Source organism: Leuresthes tenuis, unplaced genomic scaffold, assembly GCF_036924035.1.
Source record: "Leuresthes tenuis unplaced genomic scaffold, fLeuTen1.0.hap1 SCAF_19, whole genome shotgun sequence".
NCBI classification, from domain to species: domain Eukaryota; kingdom Metazoa; phylum Chordata; class Actinopteri; order Atheriniformes; family Atherinopsidae; genus Leuresthes; species Leuresthes tenuis.
This window is the reverse complement of record NW_027325373.1, coordinates 9402846-9426795: the sequence shown is the minus strand read 5'-3', so window position 1 is coordinate 9426795 and position 23950 is coordinate 9402846. Positions and strand designations below refer to the sequence as shown.

The following is a 23950-nucleotide window of genomic DNA, read 5'->3' as shown; positions in this document are numbered from 1 at the left end:
TGCAATCAAGGGGGACAGAATGAGCAATAGCTCAGACAGTGTGTGAGAAACTGCAAGATGACAAGCTCTATGGACTGTGTCCAAGAAAAAAAGAAAAAACCTTGCTTGCTCGAAAGGAAAGATTCAATTTTGATGAAGAATGTCAAAGACACCTGACTACATGAATTTGATCAGCTCAGATGGGGTTCTGGACTACCCCAGTGAATGCATAGTACTGACAGTGAAGCACACAAGTGAGAGTGTGATAATATGGGTCTGCGTGAGTGCAAAAGGAGTTGGGGAGATGACACAATCAATCCCTGACAATCCCTGACAAAACAACTCCCCAGACTGTAAAGAAGAAAAAGGTGAAAACCATGACCTGGCTAAGTGGTGCCTGACCGGAATCCAACAGAACAGCTTTAGGGTGTTTTGAAGAGAAAGGCAGAGCAACAAGAACCCTCCAGCATGGAGCTGTCAAATATCTCTTTAGAAATGTGTGTAATACTGGTATCCTCCCTGCTGAGGGGGGCTGAGTGTGTCTTCAAAAAACAAAAGTACACATGAATTACTGAAAGATAATAAGAAGATGAATTTCAGTGATCAGAGGAGTTTGGCCTTTTGTTGCATCGCATTTCAGTTGGACTTTAGTTCTCATGAAGTGAAGCCAAACTGCTTTTGTAAGAGCAAATACTAATTCATTCAGAAAACACACAAATCGGGAGAAGATCTATGACACTGCACAAGGCTGAACTTTGCATATTGTCTATGTGACGCATAAACAGAAACTGAAAAAAAACAACATTTCTTTTAGCTGTTGTCCAGCCATCTGGCTGTGCTAGCTCCCTGTGCTTTATACATTCCAAGTGAAAAATATACAGCTGTACACAATAAATAACTAAAGCCAATTATCTGCTTACTGAATTTAATCATGCTAATGTCAATATACGGTACCTCTACCAGTCAATCATTCATGCACCCCCTCTCATGCAGGTTACTGTGATTTTAAAGTGTTTTGGGTCTGAAAAGCTGACAATGACGATCAAAAAAATTGGAAACATTGGCGAGAGAAGGAGAGAGGAGAACATATCACTATTAGAGTGTTTTTAGTCTCCTAACTGCATGAGGCTGGAAGTGAAAGACAATAATCATCACAGTTGTGTTTTGTCTGATGCAGTGTTGACTCTATAAATGATATCAGCAAATACTTTGCATGTTTATCACTAAGTTTCATTCATTCGCACTTTCGCTCATCTTTGACTTCTGGCCTTTCTGTCTGACTGACTCTCACAGTCCCACTCAGAGATGGCTGGAGGCCGTGAAAATCGAGCAGAGCACGTCTCGCTGTGCGGCCACTTTAAACATGGATGGGAAAACTTGTTTTGCAACCTCGTTGTTTGTCACATTTATTATTCATACGCAGTCCCTCAACAAAAGGCCCAAGGAATTACTTTCTTAGCACATCGGTGCTAAATCAGCCTCTGAGTTTTGTTACCAGAATAAGCCTGTTCAGTACCTTATTATCAGTATCATAGACACACCTTGTCTCAGCAGAAGCACAACGGGTAAACTCTTGCTAAATGAATCCAACAAAAACCCTCAACAGAAATCAATGAGCAGAGTCTACAGGGTGCATAGAATCAAAATAAATTGAGAAATGACTTATTATATATAGCTATGGCCTCAAGAAAAAAAACCCATTAAATTAAAGCCTCAATCTCCCAAAGGTTCAAAGCTCAGCTCTGTTGAGCCACGAATGCAACTATTCCTCTGTGGGTGCTGTTCACTTTTGACTGTTTTTTTTAACATGAAATATAAATCACTCATATCAGATTAATAATAGAGGATCTTAGTTTTAAGATCTGTTGGGAAAAAAAAGTTTCATCGTCATACGCCATAACTTCCAGTGAGTCATTTGTTGTATTGTGTCTCAGTTAATATTACTCCTACACACATGCACACACACGCACACACACGCACACACACAACAACAAATCAGGAAAATGAGAACCACAACTCCTGCAGCAAAAACAGGTTTAATCTGTCTCCTGTCTGAGAGCTGAGATGCATAAGAGCTGATGATAAGACAATCGTCTTTGTGGTTTTTCTAAAGTTACTGGCAACTGTCTGCCTTTGTTTTAGGATCAAGAGTGGGATTACTCTGTCCGTGTAATTTCACACGATGCTAAATACTATAGTAGGTGTGCTTAAGTATGTGAATTTCAATGTGTGCATCATAGACTACTTAACCACCCATTGATTAAACATCTTTCCTGTCAAATGATAAAACCATCAATAGGACAAAATGCTAGAACTCTCTATAACCATGACATTGACTTTAGTCACTTATTCAAACTGCCTGAGTTGACCTTGTTTGTTCAGGAATAAAACGCGAAAGCTAGTGTTAAGGACAGTATCAATCAGCTGTGAGTTGTGAGCATATACAGCCCTTACTGACTGATCCATCAGTCTGAGGCCTCCAACTGTCACCCATCTGCCAACAGGAGCAAGAGAGCACCAAAAGAGACCTGTCCCCATGACAATGAGCAGAGACAGATAGCGCCAAGCTACCGTTGGGATATCTGCAGGATAGAGGCCAAGACCCTTTAGACTGACAGGTATGCGTGCGCACACACACACACTCACACATTATTGTGTGAGTGGAGGGGTTTGACCCAAATCCTGCTCAGAGCATTTCTGACTGGGGGGTAGAACGTGAGGTGTGGGTGTGTGTCATTAAACTTGTCAGACAGGCTCTGCAAGAATATATGAAGGGAAGCAGCAGTTCGGCTGTGCGCATGGAAGCAATCAAGCCAAATTGGTGACAGAAATGTAAGGAAATTCATACTTTAGGGTTTCCTGAGGATTTGTTGTTCTCAGCTGCAAACTGAAGCTCGGCACAGCAGTTTCCACTGAAGAGAGAAAAATTCAAAGCATAACAAGTCATCAAGCTCTCATGAGACCGCAACGGCTCTAAAGGCCTCCTCTGCAAAAAATTTAAGTTTTTAACATTTTTAATATGTTCATGAGAGGATATTTTTTTATGTGTTACAAGACACATCCAGAGCAAAATGATCCACCAGCGCTATGGGTCATGACAGTCAAGGGGGCTGTCACTGATAGGTAATTCTCAATTGGCTTCTGTCTATCATGACTGGACCGAGTGGGCGAGCAATCAATGGTCTCCAGGACGCGACCTGGATTGAGTGACTGGGTGGTCGTTAGCCTTCAGAAGCCGGGACTCTGCCCTGAGCCAGTAATGCTGCCACTAGCCACAATAGCTTACTTGCTCCTGGCTATCTTGTCTTTACAGCTTGTGCTAGCTTCTCATTTTATGAGCAGAGCATATTCATAGATACCCATAAATGAGCCGAAATTTAGTCATGGCAAAGGTATTCTAGGGCCAAAAGAGTTTTTAATGGCAAAAGTGTTAGATAGGTATCTATTCTATATACAATTGTATATGGCAAATTTATTTAATAATTTATGGCAGCAAAATTTGAACATGAAGACAACAGGTGGACATAGAATAAAAATGAACTCTATTACCCTCTTTTCATCGGAACAGGCTAAAGTAGATGACCTTTAACTGGGATTCATGAGCCCTTGGCAGTGAGCCTGAGGCAGTACTGAGTCAACTGGTGGGTGACGGAAGGATGTAGAGACAGAGAGGGAAACCATTGTCCATTGAGAAGAGAGACAAAGACAGTGGGGTCTCGCCACACTTGAGTGACATCAAATAATACCCAGAAAATGGGCGTAAACCCTCCAGTGACCCACTTTTTACTATTAGTAGACCAATGATACTCCAAGTGCACATCAAAATGATCAGCAAGTCACCCACAACTGTGGGAGGCTATAGGTGTGTGTGTGAGAATGGGGAGAAAAAGATGTGTCTGTGTCAGGAGAGACTGGGAGGGGCGTGGGAAAGCAGCATGTGCTTCAGTTCATCTCACCTCTTTGTGTCTCTGAGCTGTGTCCTCTCCTTTTTAATCTTGCTGATCAATGAAGCATCGGTTTCACATGATGTAGAGTGGCAGTTCTTAATTTTTTATATTTAATGGATAATCTGCTACAGGCAGCTATGATAGGTTATAACAAGGTTACGCAGATGAAGCTAAGATCAAATCCTCCAATATCTGCCGTGATGTCATTTCCACAAATCTGATATATTTGGAAGAGTTTTTACGTCTTCATCTTCATCAAAGTTAGCACAGATTATGACAGACGTTATCATCCACTGTAAATGCTTGATGAAAAAAAAGTTTGTCCATCACAGCCACTCAAAACTGATGGAGAAGATGCTAAACACATTCTTTACAGCGGCTCTTTACACATGTCCAATTTACAGCTCAATTGACTTCTTGACTTAGTTACGGAAGAAATCTTCCGAGGCAGGAAAAAAGGCTCCATGATAAACTAACTAAGCCAAAATGCATATTTAAAATAATTTTTAATCAGATAAAAGTTATTTTGCTTACCTTCCCTCACAACCTTTTCTCACAGTATCAGTACAATCAGCTAAATTCAGCCTGGTTGGCTTTCTGCGTCCTCAGCAACATTTCACATGTATCAGTGCACCCTGAGAGCAACTTGAGAGCTGTGTTACCCACGGGAAAAAGATGGTGCGGAGAAGTAACAAACAGGTATGGCAAGAGAGTGAGAGAGAGTGCCTTCTTGAGGGAGATTTCATCTCTAATTGACGCCATCAATAAACCAGGACATAGCTCTCTCAGCCACATGAGCAAGGTTGACTGGCTGTCCACATTAGAATTCACAAACTCCCAAACAAACACATAACAAGCCCCAAAAAAAAATCTGGTTTTAATCATCAGGAAGAATAAGAAAAAGCCGACAAATGTACTTCAACAGATATGAGATGTAAATGAGCAACAGAACAATCCATTTTGTGTCTTAAACAACAATAAGTGTCTTTTTTTGTTTTTGTACGTCTTAAACATGCTTTAACGGCTTTGCCTCTAGAGCTAAATTAATTGCACTCGTGTCCTGTCCCTTTCTGAAAATACTTCACAGCCCTTGTTGTCATGGCGGTCGTTCTTATGGCTGCAAGCCTTTTATGGCTCTTTCCTCGTTACTCATACCATGAGGTTTTCTTTTCTTGTCTTTTAAAAGTCTGTGCTGTTTTTTCCTCTTTACCAGCTGATGTTCCCCGCCTTGAAATGTGCCTGTGCGCAAATAAATTATGTCGCACCCTGGCTGTCCCCACAGTCTAATGTTCCTGTTCCTGTCTGAGAAAAGTCAAGATGAGTGACATCAGTATCAAAATATAGCAATGCTGCCTACGTTGCCTGCCTTAAAAGTATTAGAAGAAGCCTCTCTCCAGCTGTGCTCTGACATGATGTCATGACTGTTCTGTGTTTGCTGCACCAACACTGCTGCTCACTCGTGTTGTTTTGTGAGGTTAGACATGAACATTTCTTCACACTTTGGTGGTTTAACTGTCCTTTTCAATAGGCAGTAAAAACAACTGCTAAGAGAGGTTGGAGAAATGGCTTTTTTGAGCCGAAAATAAAGTATTTCACAAAAAGAGCAAAAAAATAAAACACTCACTGGGTCCCAAGCAACTACTAACTACTAATGGCTCTATCAGGAGGAAACTCCTTCTATAAATACACTTTAAGTAAGTGCGCAGAGCCCCCCATCCCTGTAGTCCATGAATGTAAAGATACTCCTTCAGTGACAAAGTAAAGTTAAGTCATCATTGCCAATTTTAGACAAGAAAAGACACGTTTCGTTGAAGCGGAGCGTATAAACACTCTCAACAACATTGCCAGTCAAACCTTGCTCTGCTTTCACTTTTAAGCAAGTTAAAAATAAATCTGAGCAGTGAAATGGCTTTTTTTGCTCTGCGGCAGGAAAGGGAGAAAATGGCTTTTTATTGACATTTTCATTTGGGAGATCTGGCCTTGGGACAAAAACAACCTACCGTCGATACGGGTCTATCCACCCTTAAAGGATAACATTCTGTCGCTTAAATTTAGCTACTTTTTCAATTAGTTTAATCTCTGCTGCTCTAAAACATGCTGCCACGCTGTTGAGTGTCATGGATTGGTGCTTGCATTTGCAGTATTTCTGCGTCCATTGTTCCCTTCATCTGTATATACGGGTGCATAAGCATGTAGACATATGTGATCTGTGAATAAGCCAACTTCAACAGCAGGACGAAAACATCACTTTGTACAACTTGCAAAGAGTCTTTGTGAGGTAAAAGTAGTTAGAATACACAGAACCTGTTTATCTTAGTATAAAAAAGATCAAATCTGTAAAAATATTGGAAAAACAGGACCGGATGACATGAACAAAAGTATGTCAACACCATACCCTGCTAATATAAAGTTCTGTGAGAAATCTGTGCTGGAGCGGCCAGGGATAGAAGAGAAGAAATAAAAAGAATTAATCACATTCTTTGTGTCTAAATTTGCCTCCTTTAGCTGAACAGCAGTGACATAAGCCAACCAGTCTCTGATCCGCAACACAGCCCATCAAAAAGGGAAGGCTACATTGCCGGCTAATTCACTTACATAACAGCCTCAACTGAGGCATGAATTTATAAGTACAGCCACTGAGAGAAATGCAAAGAATAAACTCATGAGAAGCATATAGGCAAATGGCAGAAGATGGAGAAAGAGAGAGATTGTTCATTACTGTCTGTTCACGCCTGCCCTCTGTAAATCAACCTTTGTATTTCAGCCAAATAAGTACAACGCATAAAAAATGACATGCAGCATAATCTGCACTGCAATTATTCTTAAAATATACTCTGTGCTTCAGGAAATTTCTTACATCACAGTGGATTTTTCAGACGCCCTGTCAAGATTTCTCCCACAAATCATCTTACAGTCAGTCTTGGGCACACTGACACACTCAAAGCCGCTGGAGATTTTAGTAACTCTGATCAACACTCAAGTCATCAGAGAGGCGTTGTGGTTTTCATGCAGTATTTCTGGAAACACTAACTTTATTCTTAAACCGAGACAGAACCAGGCTGATTAGAACTCTTCCTCTTTTTCATGAACAACTGTTTCCAGGATGTGTGCTTTTCCTAGTCTGTGTGCACTGATGTGTCCAGACTTAAAGAGTGGGAAAGGACCTATGTCTAAGAGGCTTATCATTCTGTCCTTCAGCATGCGCTCACACGGCATCTTTTTGTCTTGTTTATTTCAAAGCAGAAATAATTTATTTGATGTTGCATCTAAATCTCTCCTGGTGACAAATGTCTGTTTCATTAGAAAAAGACTGATGTTTCACTATGGCTTTAAAATACATGAGGGCAGCTAGAGACCTACTGCGTGTTCAGTAATTTACAATATGTAACCAAGGTGACAATATCACCCACAAGACTCCTGCTTTCACGAACTGAATCAGACGGGGAGTGACATTTATTGATTGGGCCATGTGTCCACAGCAGAGGGCTGTGAGACACTAACACTAAAAGACAAAAAGGCACAAGCACATAACGGCTCTGATCCAATATCGTGCTTGAGCAAACATGCGCATTCAGAAGAATAACACATCTGTTTCTCTCACTAGAACAGAGGTCTTGAAGTGAGACGCCACAATGTTTCATCTGCCAGGGGAGAATCTCGGTCGGCGTTCAATTTTTTACTGAAGCCTGGCTACCTTGGCAGGCTATTTCAAGTCATTATAGCGAATGTCATCAGGGCGAAACAGTGGAAGTTTCCAAGCCATCTGTTTTATGGAAGTCAACTCACAAAGTGTGCTCTGTTATGTGCATGGGTAAAAAAAAAAAAACATTTAAAAAAACAATTATCAAATGTTAAATGTCAATCATCAATCATACTTTTAGCTGCAGATCGACAGTAATGTAGCTGCCAAGGAAGACTTAAGCAAGCTGAAAGCTTACCAGAGTAAAGGACAGTCCCATAAACCACAAGGCAGCTTGGCTAACTTAACGCCACATATCTGGCTTCATTTTCCATGGAAAGAGGTTCGGCTTCTTCAACTGAAGGATTTCCAAAAGCCTTCTGAACGATGACCTTGTTGTGGATTCACTCAGGTAATCAATAGCATTATGGATATATCTCAGCGTGCTGCAACAGTAATAAAATTATTCCACTTTTCACCAGCCTGGAGAGCGGACTGTGGGCACCACATCTCCTCATGCAGATCACTTTCTGCTTTCAGTCCAGAGTTAACTGCAGGGCAAACTGCTAAGAGCTCACACACAGGAAATACAAGATATTTTTGTCCACACAACAAGGTTATGGAGTGACATTCTGAGGACACACAATAGAAAAGAAGCAAGTGCATGAGACGCACTGAGGAACAGATGGTTGTTTGCAAGTGTGTCGGCACCACCAGAGCATGAAGCAAGGGAGCAGTCTTTATTTTGTAAAGACCTCATGACAAGCCTGTAAGCATACGGCGGTGTGTGTCTAAAGCAAATAGTACTGTGTGTACAGATCTCTGTGCTGTTTATCTTTGTGTGTGTGTGTGTTTTAGCCAAAGATTCAGCAAGGAACCCCTTCTGACACCCTGTCCTCTGGCTATCATCCAATCCAAAGCTGGACAGGGGGGTGGAGACAACGGAATGTCAATCACTCAACAAGGCTGCTCGTCATCCCTCAAAGGCTATCGAAAAAGTGTTGTGTGGTGCTTTGGTGGGCATCTGATTAGTAGATCTGAAATTGCTCTTACACAGTGGAAGTCGACACCAAATGAAGACAATGATTACGTTCAGAAAAACTGGGTTAAAAACACAAAATAAACATAAATTAAATTAAACTTATTAGGATTTACTTTTGTCCCAGTTAGTTGGAAATAATGCTCAAAATAGACTGTATACAATCAAGTGAAGACGAATGGTCGAGAAAGTAAAACGAAGTACTCCAAATACATAAAAAAGAAAAAGAAACAGAGAAGTATTTGTAATTACATGACAGGACATTTATGGCAGGACTTCTCTTTCAACTTCTGTTGGGTTTGCAGTCAAAGCCCCACTGAAAAAAGTCCAGCCAAAACCTACTTCAAACCTCAGTCGCTGCTCTCTTTGGCTGTAGCTGCAGGGCCAGCTTGAGCAGGTTTAACAGGTAATCATCTGGTAGGGACACCAGCTGTCAAACACCCAGGACACTCAGGTCAAGCTGGTCACCTGCTCCGAGCTCAATGTGGATTTTAGGAATCTCATTAGTTTATCTCAACCTTCAGTGGTGTCACATTCAATCAGGAGCTCAAACATATTGAGCGACATAAGAGGGATCACTAAAATAATTAGCACTTAAATCAGTAATTATAATATCATTAGGTGGAGCTTTTCACAGAACTGGGTCTTGTTGCCCTACTGGTCAGCTCCGGAAGGAGTCCGTATTTCTATATTTTCGTTACATGTCATTAAATTAGGATGTGTGTTATGTGTGCAGACATGAGCTTTTATCTATTTTCATTGCCGGGGACATGGAACAAGCGAAAACATAGCAGACAAGCAAGTGGGTGCGGAATAGGTAATATGATGCTCCGTGTCATGACAGTCAGTTTCTAGTTTTACAAGTGGGCTCCAGTTTCAATAATGAATGACAGAGAGGGTGGCCGAGTGCTGCAGGTGCAAATAAGCCTGTTTTCTCAACATCCAACAGTCAAGCAGCAGGTCTATCGCTGAAAAGCTGCATTTGCATTTCTGTGCACCGATTAAAAGGAGATGCGCATGAAGTGCACAGAGATTAAAAGAAAACAGATAAATGTTTACTGGGGGGGGGGGGTCAACATTAGATGAGCACAGTTTCAATTAAGTACGGAAAGCTACAGCATCTTCTTCTTGCACAAGCAGCACCTCTCGAGTTATAACTCCAAGTCATTCACTGCCACTCTGCCCAAGGCACATTCTGCCATTTATAGGTTTATAAATTGGGCCAAATCAAGAGAAAGCTGCAGCGACAATGACACAGGATGATGTGGAAAACTGGAGCACTTGGAGAGAGGGATAAGTGGTAAAGCCAAGAGCGGAGAAAGAACGTGAGAAAAGAGATGATGAAAACAGAAAACTCCCCCTACAACGCTCGCTGGTTATTAAAAAAAAATAGATTTGTTCTTCGCGCTTTGGCCTTTTCATCCACACAAACTCAGCTGAAGATCACTGAAAAAATGACTTATAAGTCTGTTCAGTGTGGGGATACTCATCAACTCTGTTTGCAGGGTGATGTGTGGACAAGGAAAGTTTTAGTTTTTTTTTTTTTTTAATTCTCCACGGTGTCATCATAAATCATAAAACACAAAGGCAAAAAAAGACACCTGTTGGGTCTGGCATTCATGACAGTGTCTGACCATGTGGACATTGCAGAGGAAGTTTCAAACCCCACAACAAAGCAGCTAATGTAGAATCATCTCATATCCTCCTCCTTCACTCATATACAGCTTTGTCGTTTCAGATTCTGCCTTATTAAAGAAAAAAATATGAGGTGAAGTTAAAAAAAGGAGATCTCCTCTTGTATTCTTTGTCTGATTATTGATTAGCTAATTATTGGAACACATGCTAATATTTTATTAAAATGGTTGTTTTCTAGCTTTTCTGACACGAAGCAACAGCCTGAATAAACACCACGTGTCCACAGTGTCGGTTTGTTACCTCACAGTCAGGTTTATTTGCACAAGGTACCTGTTAGAGACTTTCAGATTCCAGGACCGATCAGGTAAAGGGGTTGTCACGCCATTTCTAGTCTCAGCAGCATAAAGAGCTCTTTGCACGACGTGAGCACCGGTAGAAATTAAAAGGCCGCAGAGCTGAATTTGTCATCCCCATTTTGGCAGGTATGTGGGAGGAGAACCAGACGGAGAACTGGCGGCTTGAATTCTGCTGGCAGCTCTCTGTCCCTGTCCTCTGCCAGAAGAGAAGAGAGGTCTAACAATCGACTGGAGGAGAAAGACAAGGGGCTGAAAGATTCCGAGCCACTGTGGAAAGCCCGCTGATCGTGCAGTTAATGACAGCTTTTTTTCCAGATAAGTGATATCCATTCATGTTTCTGTTCACATGTCCAGAATCACATTTAGTTGTCACAATGGGACACATCTGATATCATCAAGATGGCCTCTGAACTTAAGTAACAAAAATCTGTAAAACCATACAGATAACATTGCCCACAGAGATGTGTCCTGTGTTAGTTAAGTCCTATCTCTTTACAAACTTGAAAATCATGGCCAAATTGGGATTAAAATTAGGCCTTTATGCTGTCGAGTGAGCTCCAGGCTGAGCAGCACTGAATGAGGGAGGGCAGGCAGAGACGGAAAATGGTCAGGGGGATAGAGAAAGGGATATTAAGTGACATAAAAGAGATTTCACAGAGGGAGAGAAGTTACCGAAGGGCATTCGGGGAAGAGATGGAGAAAGGGGAGGGAGGGAGGGAGGGAGATGCAACATGAAATCTGATCCTCCCCTGGAGCCAACATTCATCCAGTCCCTCTGCAGCAAGCAGCTCAACAAATAACAGACAATAAAAGGGAGCCAGAGTAAAAAAAAAAAAGTAATAATTAAAAAAAAGCACAATGAAGATAAAATCTTTGCAATATGGTAAAAGCTTTTCTTTTCCATCAAATGTTAGACATTTAATAAGTGCCTGTTCAAGCCAGACCGATTCTGTTCTTCCTCAATTAGTGAGGTTTTCTTCCCGTTTCTCCATCTGGGTGGCCCTCCTCCAAACAGCATCTACAGTGTATCCTGAATCCAGAATATTCTAAACTAAGATAAAAAAAAAAAAACACAACTGAATCTCCTGCATACTTTCCTTACAAAGAGCACAACTGTGCCAAGGAGGGACCAAAAAAGTATGCTTGTACCCGCAAAACAATACGACAAACTGAAGAATTTGGTTTCAGTTCTTGCTGCTGTGTGGTTTGCTCCGCTGGCTTCTTTCACTCACCACACAGAGGCAGCCAGATGATCAACAGCCTGTGCCACCCTGCCCATTGTTTGATAATGTTGGATTTTTTTTTCATCATGGTGCAATCGTGCTAACTCACAAACCGAAGACACACACCTCCTCCATTAATAGCCTGGGCTGGCTTTAACAACTACCACTTATTGAGAAAACCCATCCAGTCACCCAGGGAAAACAAAGTCCAACAGAGCCTGAGGGAAGGTGGAAAAACACACACACAGAAATAAAGAAACAGGGTGAGAGTGAGGGAGCTGTTCATAGAGGACAGGAGGTTCATAGTTTACACATAACTGGTAACAGATCACAACATCTGTACATAATATCAGCATTTCATCTACATTGACTTGAGGTCTTAAATAATCATTTGTCTGTGTTCTTATTAAATGCTCCCTGCAACACGGTGCCTAAAGCAAGCCACAACCCCAGATGCTGAAAAATGCCAGTGCCAAACACTGCAGTTCCTTAAATGGCCACCAAAAGAAGATCTAAACACGTTTGCAGCCTGCTACTCATTACGTTTGCATGTACAGTTAAGATGAGCTGCAGGTATAGCTTGACCAGGCAATTTAACACGACTACCGTCACATTAACTTCCTTGTTTTGAATTGTGTTTATTCAAAAGGTGGTATTTTTGCTCCAAGCAGAAGGAAACTGGGAGCAGAAGTGTGACTGTTGGAAAGGAAGATAATAACATTAATAGAAAATTAATAACAGAAGAGAGCATTAAGGATTTAGACATTCAACATCATCGGCTGCTTGTCTTATCTCCATGTCGTTGCTGAATGTTGCATTTATTAGGTTGGACGTGTATATTTCCATGCTGTACAAATTAATTAAACAAACCATAGTCAAGCGGCATGTCTGCATAAATACAATGTGTCTTCATGCTCTCTCTGAAGATAAGGACGGATAGATGAAGACATGTGTCCTGTCCAGCAGAGAAACAGGATGACGGCTGTGGGCCTTTATCATCCACAGCGACAGACAGCTAATAAGGTTTGAAGCATTTCCTCTTTTGTTAGCATTATTTTCTTGATATTTTGCACACTTAGCAGCATTTGGATACAACCGCATGAGGAATGCTGCACCAACTACACAACTATCAACCCTCCTTAATACTGACAGTAAGCTGCAGTTAACTCCATTAAACAATTAGACCGATTTTCTCAGTCAACGGCCTGCTCACTCAACTGCTATAGATTGAAGGTACATGTGCTAGAACCACAAGATAAACAGAGAGAAGCAACACGGACGAATGGGGGGAGGAAGAGAGAGAATGAGGTTGGAATTCTGATAGAATCCGCTGTCAGGGAATAGACCAGACAGTCTTTACTGCTCTGTAGCAAGGACTCCTGCTGCTGACAGTTGGCATTGATTGTGTCGTTTTATAAGGATTGGTCAGGTAACCCCCTGTTTGACAGTTACAGAGAGAGGCCTGCTTGTGCCTGCCGGAGGAGAGTGGGTGGGTGGTGGGTCGTGACTTTGATCTCTCCGTGCTTTTCCCCCCTTGCTTTGGTAAAAAAAAAAAGAAAAGAAAAAAAAAAGAAACAGAGACAGAGAGGGTGATGCACCTCTAATTGGCTCCAAGCAAAGGAAACTAAAAGCAGCTGTGTGAACGCAGCCTTGCTGAAGAGAAGAAAAAGAGGTTTTGAGTATGAAATGGCAAAACAAAGGGAGGCTTTTTTTTGGGGGGGGGGGGCTTTAGGGAAAGAGAGAATGCATGATTAAATTAAAGAAAAGCTTGATTTAACATTTGGATTATCCCCAATTTCAGTAGAGAAGTGACAAAATGATAAATATTTACCAATGAGTACCAATCCAAAAATTCTACATGAAAACATGCCTGTATAGCTCTTTAAAACATGCACACTTTCCAGAGCTGGTTTTTAAGCGATTTTAATCCTAAATTTAATACTGTATATAGGACATGATGCATTAGTGCTGCAACGAGTCTGATGTGCTGTGAGCTGTGTAATATGGGGGGGGGGGGGGGGGGGGGGGGATCATAGTAATCTGATTGTTTCTGTAGCCCCTTGACCTCGGTAATAAACATATGCATGAAATGTGTGCCACTAGACTGCAGGCTCATGTCCTTCATTAGCAGAAAATGTTTAAAATATTTAATTAACTGGTCCTTGTTATTCTAACCTGTGGCGTAAAAGAGTTCTCTTGTTTATGTGGCCTGTCTTTCCAGTTCGTGAGCACGATTGGCTTCTTATTGGTCACTGTGTCAGTGTGTCACATGGGGGCAGAATCAGACTAACACACTGACCATCACTAGAGCAGCAGCCACTTTTAGTCGGTGCTCTAGTGCAGACTGTCAAAGTGGAAGCTTTAGAAGCTCTCATCACTCAACACAGCAACCAGATGCGGGGTAGAACAAGAAGTTTGGACAAGACCAACTGCGGCATTTGAAAATACAGCTGCCGTTCTCTGAACTAAGCCAACATCCCTGAAAGCAAGCAAGCAGGGGCTTCATACGGGCTAAAAATAATTCAGCTTCAGTTGTACTCAAATCTCCTCTGCCGAGTCAAAGTTCACCTTATAAGCATTCATCCACCATCTTCAATCATACAAATTCAACGACTGTGGTCAAAGCAGACCTATGACTTGCAGGTCTTCCACTGCATGCTACTTCTTCAAAAACCTGAGAACAGAGCTAAGAGGAGGGGCAGAAGTCTCCTCTCTGAGCACTTGAATAACAATATACAGAAATATCATCATTGAATGTTTGCCAACACCAGCTTTCATATAATGATTCAATTTAAAGTCTTGCTTTCAATAGTTCATGTCTTCCAATCATCATCACAACCATCACATCTTTTCATTGAACAACATTTGCTCTCATAACTTGTGAATTTTCTTAGACTCGCCAAAGGACTCTCAGAACCATTGAAGATTTTGCTTCAACTCCGACATGTAAAATAAGTGGAGCGCTCCTTTAATGTTGAGAGCAGAGAAGACGTGGGCATTCAGAAGCACAATTCAGCTCCACATAACCTAGAGCCATATGAGTCATTGAGATATTCACCTTAATTTATGCCATATTGCCATGTGGTCTCAACCATAAACCAGAGAACCGGTCTTTTCTTTCCATCACTGAAAGAAGTGGCTGTAATTAACAGCCCATGTAGTTAACCTAGGATCTGTATAAAACCAGGAAAGACACACCAGCAAGCATTTGCACTACAAGGCCAAAGGCATGTGGTGAGCAGTAAAGGGTGCACGCTAACTAGCACTGTCTCCATGTACTGCGGCCGGTCGAGATGACGACCTCTGTGAATGAAATAACGCAGGCCGTGAGAGAGAGCCAAGATGGCCACTGTTCAAAAGAAAGTGGTCGTTACAAATGGGGATAAAGAAGTCACCAAAATTTATGTAAGGGATTTTTCCAGAGTTTTTTTTCTTTCTTTCTTTTCAAGCCTTGTCAGTCACCAGAGGACGGATTGTGGCTGAATGCCTGGCATGGGAAGTATACAAAAGCACACAAAAAGGAGAAGAAATAAACAACCAAGGAAGAGCAATTACCCTTTGGAGGGCTATGAGTGTGTTTATGAGTGTTTACATTTGCATGTCTCTCAGTTGTGCCCCATTATGATCATCCATTCTGCTTCCCTTCACCCCAAGGTTCGCTTGAATGTCCAAAACTCTCCCCTTGTGTCTATTTCAAAATGGCTGTAGAGTGGACACAAAATTTTGTGATCCATGAACATTTAATACTGGCTGCTCCAGACCCACAAACCAAACCAAGCCAAGCAGTTTGACTCACAGTGGGGAGCTGCTGGAGCTGCTTCACCCTCAATCTGCTTCCAACCCTGTGACAAAAGGCCAGCCCCGGTACCCAGGCTGGACTTCTACTGCTGGCACATGGAATCCAACTCTGACAGTCAAAGTCCGCTCTAACAGTATAGGCAAAATTCTCACGACTATGAGACTTTTCGTTGTATCTGGGACAGTTAGCTGTGATCTACTGCAAAAACTGCCAAAAGATGTTGGAGCATGACACTACAACGTGTCCCTGGCTTGTTCTGTTACAAGTAAAACCATTATAGACCATTATTTTTTTTATTTTTTAGCTGACCTATGTTGTTAACCTTTTCCATCATCAATTCGGACAAAGTCAGCTTAAGCAAAAAGCGTCTCCGGCGCTTCTGAAAACAAGTTTTATCCTCCCTATAAAAAGGGACAAAGCGACAGCTCTGCATCTCTATAACTGATCTGAGCAGGTTGCACCGGTCTCATGAAAAGCTGAGTTTAGTACCAGCTGGCCAGAAAAGCCAGATCACCCCCTCCGCCTCTTATCCCTCTCCTCCCATCCTTCTTCCCTCTCTTTCCACCACTCAGGGCCCGACTTTGAGCCTGCAGCCACTGTTTGCCGGCTTTCACTGCAAGTCCACTCAACTGCAAACACTGAACGAGCCTTTTTAAGAGCAATGGTTCCCAGCCCATGTGAAAAGAGGTCATTGTGCCACACCAGACTACTGTAAAGCATTCCTCTTCGTCTTCTGCCTACTCTCTCTCCTCATACACATGTGGGAATGTCGAATTGCATGATGCAGAGGACAGACTTGCAGATACACACAAGAACTAAGAGCAAGACACGTGTGGCCTCTGATCTTCTCTGGCAGCCCTCTTGTACGGCTTTGCCCAGTGATTGGGGGAAAAAATTTTAAAAAAGCAGAGGAGAAAGTCATACACATGCACGCTCAAGCAACATGATCGACTACCACGAAGAAAGACAGAGTGTTTCACAAGCAGCAAATCACATTAGAAGAATACTCAGAAACACGCGCAGAACGACACTTGTGGCATAATCAGATTTAATCTGTGAGGGGCCCTCGGGGATCCCGAGCCCTTTTCTCAGAAACTGTTTCTTTGTCTTTTCTAGCACATACTTCAATAACGACACACACAAAGACACGCATTCACAACCTTACAATATGATTTAACATGATTATATTCAAGTCAAAAGAGAATGCATGTTAAAACTGGGCTACAAATGTGGTTAGAAAAGGGAAGTTTTGTTAGACTTTTAGATTTGATTTACAACATAATTCACCAGAGTGAATTCATTTTTTTTATTGGTCTGGGAAATATGGTTCAGCAGCCATTTCTAGTAGCTTTGTGTTTTATTTATGTAATAAACATGCAAAAGTGGGTGTTTCATAAATAGCCCTAAGACTAAAAACTAAAAGGAGCAATAGGCTGCATCTGCTGAGATATACAACTGCTGACAGGACACAGCTGAGGCAGTTGGAAGCCAAGCACAATACAGCGATTGAAGCTTTCTCAAGTCTGTCCTGCTTTGGCATCCCTGTTATCAGAGGCACAAAGCCACAGGTATTCACTGGTTCAGAGGCAGATTTCCCTTCATATGAACAAATGGGAATGATGTCTGGAAAGACCAGCGCATTCAGCTGGTGGTACTGTGTGTGTGGAGCAGGCAGAATCTCTGTCACTTAAGTTCACTTTACATAAAACCTATATTGCCTCTACCTCTGCCATCTCAAAGTCTATGTTTGTGTTCTACCATTAAAAGAGAATTTTTGTCTAGCTATTCGAGGAAGAAATAAAATCTGAGTCATGATGATGGGAAAGAGACTCATCAGCCAGCCAAGCGCAGCGTGGATAATCAAATGTTTGATGCAAGTCTGCCGAGCTCATGTTTGCTCAATCTAGTTAAAAAAGGAAGAGTTGGCAGCTGACGGTTTTGCCTCCAAACATGTTTCCTTTCTTTTCTGAGCCTAGTTTTAACTTGCCACGCTTGAGCAACACTCAAGGGAAATACCTTCATTTTAGCTTTTCGCTCATTTCGCCTCTTTTTTTTCCTGTCATAACCACAAAAGACATGTTCATCTCAGCTCAGCATGTAGAACTTTTCATCCTGAAAATTCCCCCTACATGCAACAAACAAAACACACCACGAAGCAATTACTGCAGTCATTACAGAAGAGGAGAGGAGAGAAGAGAAGAGAAGAGAAGAGAAGAGAAGAGGAGAGAAGAGAAGAGAAGAGAAGAGAAGAGAAGAGAAGAAGAGAAGAGAAGAGAAGAGAAGAGAAGAGAAGAGAAGAGGAGAAAAGAGAAGAGAAGAGGAGAGAAGAGAAGAGAAGAGAAGAGAAGAGAAGAGAAGAGAAGAGAAGAGAAGAGAAGAGAAGAGAAGAGAAGAGAAGAGAAGAGAAGAGAAGAGAAGAGAAGAGAAGAGAAGAGAAGAGAAGAGAAGAGAAGAGAAGAGAAGAGAAGCTGGCCAGTCTGAACCATCTCATGCTACAACATAGGAACACGTAAGGCCTGTTTACATCACACCTTGCTCTGATGGCAAAGCAGCCCCAAAGGTATAAGTATACATCAAGTATGTGTGTCCTTTTGTGAGAACCCGACTCTGTGCGTTTCTGTTACACAACGGGAGAGTTCTTCCCATCTGTGCTTCTTTGCAGCCCCCGCATCCCTGGCCATTGAAGCGAGAAACGACAGCTTTGCCTTACACTCTGCCTGCCTCAGTCTCCCTCAAAACACCATCCCACTCTCATTAGCATCATCAACTTGACCCCTTCTCCCTTCACTACCATGTCTTTATTTTTGCCCAGCAAAAAGATTAAAAGAATGCATCACCAGAGCACAAAATGATGCAGTAATTTAGATCACCAACATTTGAATTATTATGGTCAAATTCCAGATTAACCCACTAAAGGCATCAATGTCTATAACACATACCCCCCCACACCTTCAAATATCCATCTCCATCCCTGCTCTTCCGGCTTGCCTAACTTCCCACAGGGCTCATCGTTGTGGAAAATATGTTAAAACAAAGAGAGCAGACAGTGCTGTGATAATCCTGAGCACAGCTGCTGGAGAATTAGCCAGTCATTTGCTGGGGACTGGATCTGGATTTACATCCGAACAGGATGCGACTGTACTTTCATGATCGCATCCTGTTCGGTGAAGCATTTTAACAGATTCCATCAAGGTCCCTGGTTCTTATCAGATGAATTGATCACATGATGCGACAGCATAACATTAATGACATTGAGGTAGGGGCTTGCATTAGCTCTGTGCAGGTGAGGCAAGCATATACTGTTCTTCACCTTTTAGTGTTCCAGGCCCCCTTCCAATTATTTCTCTTGCTTTGTTTTTTGTTGTATTTTTTTTACTATATATCTTACGACCTCCTCCTTCTTTCCAGTTCATCCTGGCACGGCTACATGCCTGTAATGCCAGCACCCTGCCGCCTGTCTGGTCAAACAGGGCACAAGTTCAAAATCTAGGACTATACAGTAGACACTTAAACACAACTCGAATCCACAGCAACTCACCTAATCGTGCATCCATTCCTTCTTACCGCGCCTCTGTAAACAGCAGTCCATGTCTAAAAATTAAATCAAATATTTGAACTATCCGAGGAGTGTTTGCTTTTAGCTCTTTTGACCTGGCACCGCTTCTACAACAGAAACTTTACTGAACAATTACAGTAACCTAAGCCCTCTTTTTGTGCTGTTCTCAAAGCAACGCACTCCATTGTTGTTGTGCTTCAGCCTGGTAGCCCAGTTACCTAGTTTGCCAGTGATTTGGATTCAGGCTGCACATGTATCCTACTAGCTCTTCTGTCTTAGGTCTCATGGCTTAAAGGTTGCAATTTAGTGCTAAGTAATAAGAGTGGACTTCTTTGGCTCTACTTTGAGCTTAAAATTTGAATTTTCAGCTTGCACTTCAGAAAAGAGTCGATTATCAAGGGCAGAAAGAAATAAAGAAAGGCAGGAAGAAGGACACCTGTGATTTGAATTAAATACAAGAGCCACAGGAGTAATTTCAGAAAGACTAGACTTCCCAGTTTCAACCCAGACTGACCACATTCATTGTTCACCCACCCGACTAACATTCCAGGAATAAGCAGAGGTGGATCTTTCATCTGTCTCCCACGCAAGGCCATCCAAAGGACACACAGTTCTGCATACTTGAGTGCGCACACACACACACACACGTGTGCATGCGATCCCACAAACATTATAAAACACTTGAAGATTCAACTACTTTGTGGTTTCAAGAGGAAAGACAAATCATGTGAAGAACAGTCTAAAAATGCAAAATAATAAATGTCTACATCATTCAAGCAGGACTACGTTACTCTCCCTCACACAGGCTGTTGTTTTCACAGGTTTTAAAATGTCCATTGAACATTGAACAGATTAGAGACAGCAGCCACCACTCACCTAGGTGGTCTCCATGGAAACTGTTGTCATGGGATGTTCTACCGTGGGGCACAAGGTCATGATGGGCAGCAGGTGGCCAGATTTGACCAGTCTTGCGGACACTCACAATAGTGGCCTCGGACATAACCACGTGGCCTCCCTGCTGCCGGTGGTGACGCTTCTGGGACTGTGGTGTCGGAGGGCTGCTGCTGTCGAAGGAGTGCTGAGAGTTCTGGGAGTTCTGAGACGGCGAGCGGCTCTTCTCTCTGAAGGGACGTCGGAAGGCTGTGGTGGGGCTGGGTGAGACGTGGCTGGACTGACCTGAGGAGAAGTCTTCCTCGCTGGATGTCAGGTTCTCGTTGGAGCTGCAGTCCGGCGTATAACCACCACCTCCACCGGCATCCTCAAAGCTTCCTGGGGAGTAGGAGCGGCGTGGCCAGGTCAGGAGGTGGTCATCAGCTCCCCCGTGGTCTCTCATCGCGACCCCACCACCACCTCCTCTTCCATCACCACTGCCACCTTCCCCCATCATTACCCCACCAACATAGACACTGGAGTAAGCCTGAAACTCAGAGGGTTGCCATGGAGGAGGTGGAGGTTTGCCCCCATTGGCCCTCCCTGAATGTCGCTGATTGGGCTCGCCATCTTCATATTCTGCATCATACCCACATGTGCTCTCAGTGGACCGTCCTCTATACACCGGCCTGGGTCTGAGGTCACCTGCCACTGTGGCCAGATTACCTGGGAGGGAGTGTAGAGATCTCTTCCGCTCCATTTGCATGGCCTGATTGCCCAGGGAGCTGATCTTATCAGACACATCACGGTCATTGACCCTCACCAAACCTCTCTCGTGGTGGAATTCCATGTTGGTGTAGAATGGCGGTGGTGGTGGTGGCAGCTGCTTCTCCTGTCCCTTAGCTACATCACCTGCAGAATGAGAGTTGGCTCGTTTGATCCTCTCAAAGTTGGATCTAAGAGCTGCCACACCGAGTCCCATCCCGAGCTTGTCCTTGGGGTCAGAGGGCAGCTCCTTGTCTGGGGGTGGAAGGGTTGGTCTACGGGGCGACACGGACACCCCGCCTCTTTGCTTGGATGGAGAGAGGCCGTCTAGGTTGTCGCAGGATGTCGACTCAACCTGCTGTGGAATGTCAAAGACTGATTCCAAGCCGTCTCCGTGGGAGGCCGACTTCCTGGCTGGTGGAGGTCTGGGTTTGGACCTGCCGGTTCCGTCTCCAAGAGGTTGAAAGCGACTCCTGTCCCCAACACCATACCCTCCAGTACCGACGCCACCAGTCTCCTGCATGTGAAGCTGCTGAGATTGGGACTCTGCTCCCTGTGTGGCGACAGGGTCCATCCCCTCGTTCAGCGGCGTCTTCCTGAAGCCCCAGCGCTGCTTGTCGTAGCTCTTCCTCTCTTTGGCCAGGAGGGTCTGCAGGTAGATCATGCGGAAGCGCTCCTTGTTCACCTCCTGCTCCAGACGTCTAATAGATGCTTTGCACTTCTCCAGCTCCTGCTCGATGCCCCCAACAGAGCGCAGCTCCATCTTGGGGGGTTCTGACTCTGGGAACTGCGCCTTCCACGCCTCGATGAACCCCACCGGCTCCACCATATTGTGCTTGATTTATTTCTGTGACAGACCCCGGTTCAGACACGAGGGGGGTGTGATGCCAAGTGCGCACAGTTTGACCCTTCCTTGTCCACTTCACTCGTCTCCTTATAGAGAACAATGGCCAAAGCCCAGCGCAAAACGGCTATTGTTTATACCAGGCCTTTAAGTAATACACACACAGACACACAGCCTAATAGCTGACACTTGTCGTAGGTTGCGCAGTCGAAGCAAAGCATCCCATTCTGAACAAGAGGAACCGGCTGCTCCTTCAGAGCAGAAACGGGGAATGCGCGACAAATAAAGAGGGATAAAAAGCGGTTACAGAGATCATGTTTCTCGTTCATTATTCCCGAAAAAGCTACTTACAGAATTGTATTTTTTATCTATTTAAAAAACAAAAAAAAAATCTGTCTCGACACAATGACCTTATGTCTTCGCAGGGTGACACGGGTGGTCTGATTCCCACGGAGGAGGAGAAAAAAAAAAGGAGAAAGTGTTCTAACCAGTCTTAGTTTACTCACTGTCTGTGTTTCACATTCCGGACTTTTTTTTTTTAAGTAGCAGTTCCATTGCCTCTCGCCCATTCACAAGTCTGTAATCCCAGGTGCTGCTTCTCCGGACTAAGCGCCTTTGTACCAACAGCGCTGAAGAAGAATGGATTAAAAAAAAAAAGCGCACAACGCGAGCGCCCGGCAACATCAGCCTCTCTGAGCAGTAGGGTCCGGCGTAAGTAGAGAACTTGGTAGAATTAGCCCATTTTTATCTCAATGCACCTACGTGGTATTGTTAAAAAATTAACGCCTCCTTCCAGATTCGTGCCGTGTCTTCGGCCGTGATGGTGCTGCTGTTGCTGCTGCTGTATGCGCTCCCATCTCAGGCCAGTAACGGTGGAGGGGTTGAGAGAAGGGGAGGGACCAGGGTGACAGTAAGCCCGTTGGTTAAAGAGACAGAGCAAGGACGCAGTCACGCTTCCCTGACCAGACAGGCGCCGTTTATCCTCAGGTAGCCATGCAAACTCTTACAGAAGTGCCAGCACACACCCAGAGTTTTTAAGATTTCATACACGGAAGCCTCTAATCTCATTAAATCCCCTCGTTAAAAACTTATTGCCACTAACCCAAATATTCCCGATGCTGTAAGTTCTAATAAGAACTATTAATTTGGCTTTTTAGAGCATTTTTTGTTGTTTATAAAGCTGTTGGCTCTGCCAGCCAAGCAGTTGTTACTGATCATTCAGTGGAGCGGCTGGAATCTTTAATTAAACACTGCCACCTAGTGGCACATTTTTTTTTTTTTTTTCCCTCCCCCAGATAATTTCGGCTACTTCGTACTATAAATCCAGTGATTGGCATCTTTCTTTTTTTTTTCTTTTCTCTTCTCTTTTAAGATCTAAAAGTGACTAGGACCGGAATTGAGTTTTCGCAACAATAAATTGACCAGAAAAGACAAGACCCAGATTATATACTAATATCGTTTTATTTACCTGAAACCACAACCTCAGCAATGCATGTACAATCATTATCAGCCTCCAATAATGATTGATGTCTACATATGGTTAATATTGTTCTGCGACCGGGTGTCGCTGAGGAGACTGTTCAGCCCCCACCCCCACCCCCCCACATTAAATCACAGTTTTACACCAGTAGATAAAGATACATAAGAGGAATGCAAAGGCAGATAAACAAAAACATTTTTTTAAAAAGAAACAAAACATGTTGTATTGCAGACTAACCGAAGAATGAGCCACAGTTGCACTCATTGCAAAGGGCTGATTCACTAAATATATGAGTGATTACAGTATTAATGGGGGGGGGGGGGGGACAAAACAGTTACATAAAGAATAAAAAATAAAAAAAACTCAAGTTGTTGACCGTGTCTCTAATATTGTGCAAATTACCCAAACCATTACAATAAAAAGTGATTTTGCAACAATTGTCATATATCCATCTTAAAACCCTCTTCGAGTCATTTGAGTATCATACATTAGAATCTATAAATACAAACTGCAAAGCCTACATATACAGCTGAAACACATGCATGAATGTTTTGTACACTGGCGTACAGCTAAGATCATTCAACCAGGTGTTTTAAAGATTCGCTATGTGCCAAGCTACCATGGAGGGTGGAAACGGGTTCTTCATGCAAGAGGGATCTTCCCTGCACATAAAACTGGGAGTGTCGAAATTTAGCATATGCACACAAGAGGTATGTGCGTCACAACGTGTGCAAGTGCCTGGGTGTCGGAATGCAGACTACTGCAAGTATACTTCTAC

General features: G+C 43.1%; 1 protein-coding gene across 1 annotated transcript in view; it reads right to left on the bottom strand.

Annotated features, from left to right (window-relative positions):
• Positions 1-22521, bottom strand: part of bcr (BCR activator of RhoGEF and GTPase) — a 79110-nt gene extending 56589 nt beyond the window's left edge. The window contains exon 1 of the mRNA XM_072371766.1: positions 20090-22521. Within this exon, the coding sequence (XP_072227867.1) occupies positions 20090-21677 (1588 nt within the window). The 5' untranslated portion in view covers positions 21678-22521. The remainder of the gene's footprint in view (positions 1-20089) is intronic.
• Between the last annotated feature and the right edge of the window lie 1429 nt (positions 22522-23950).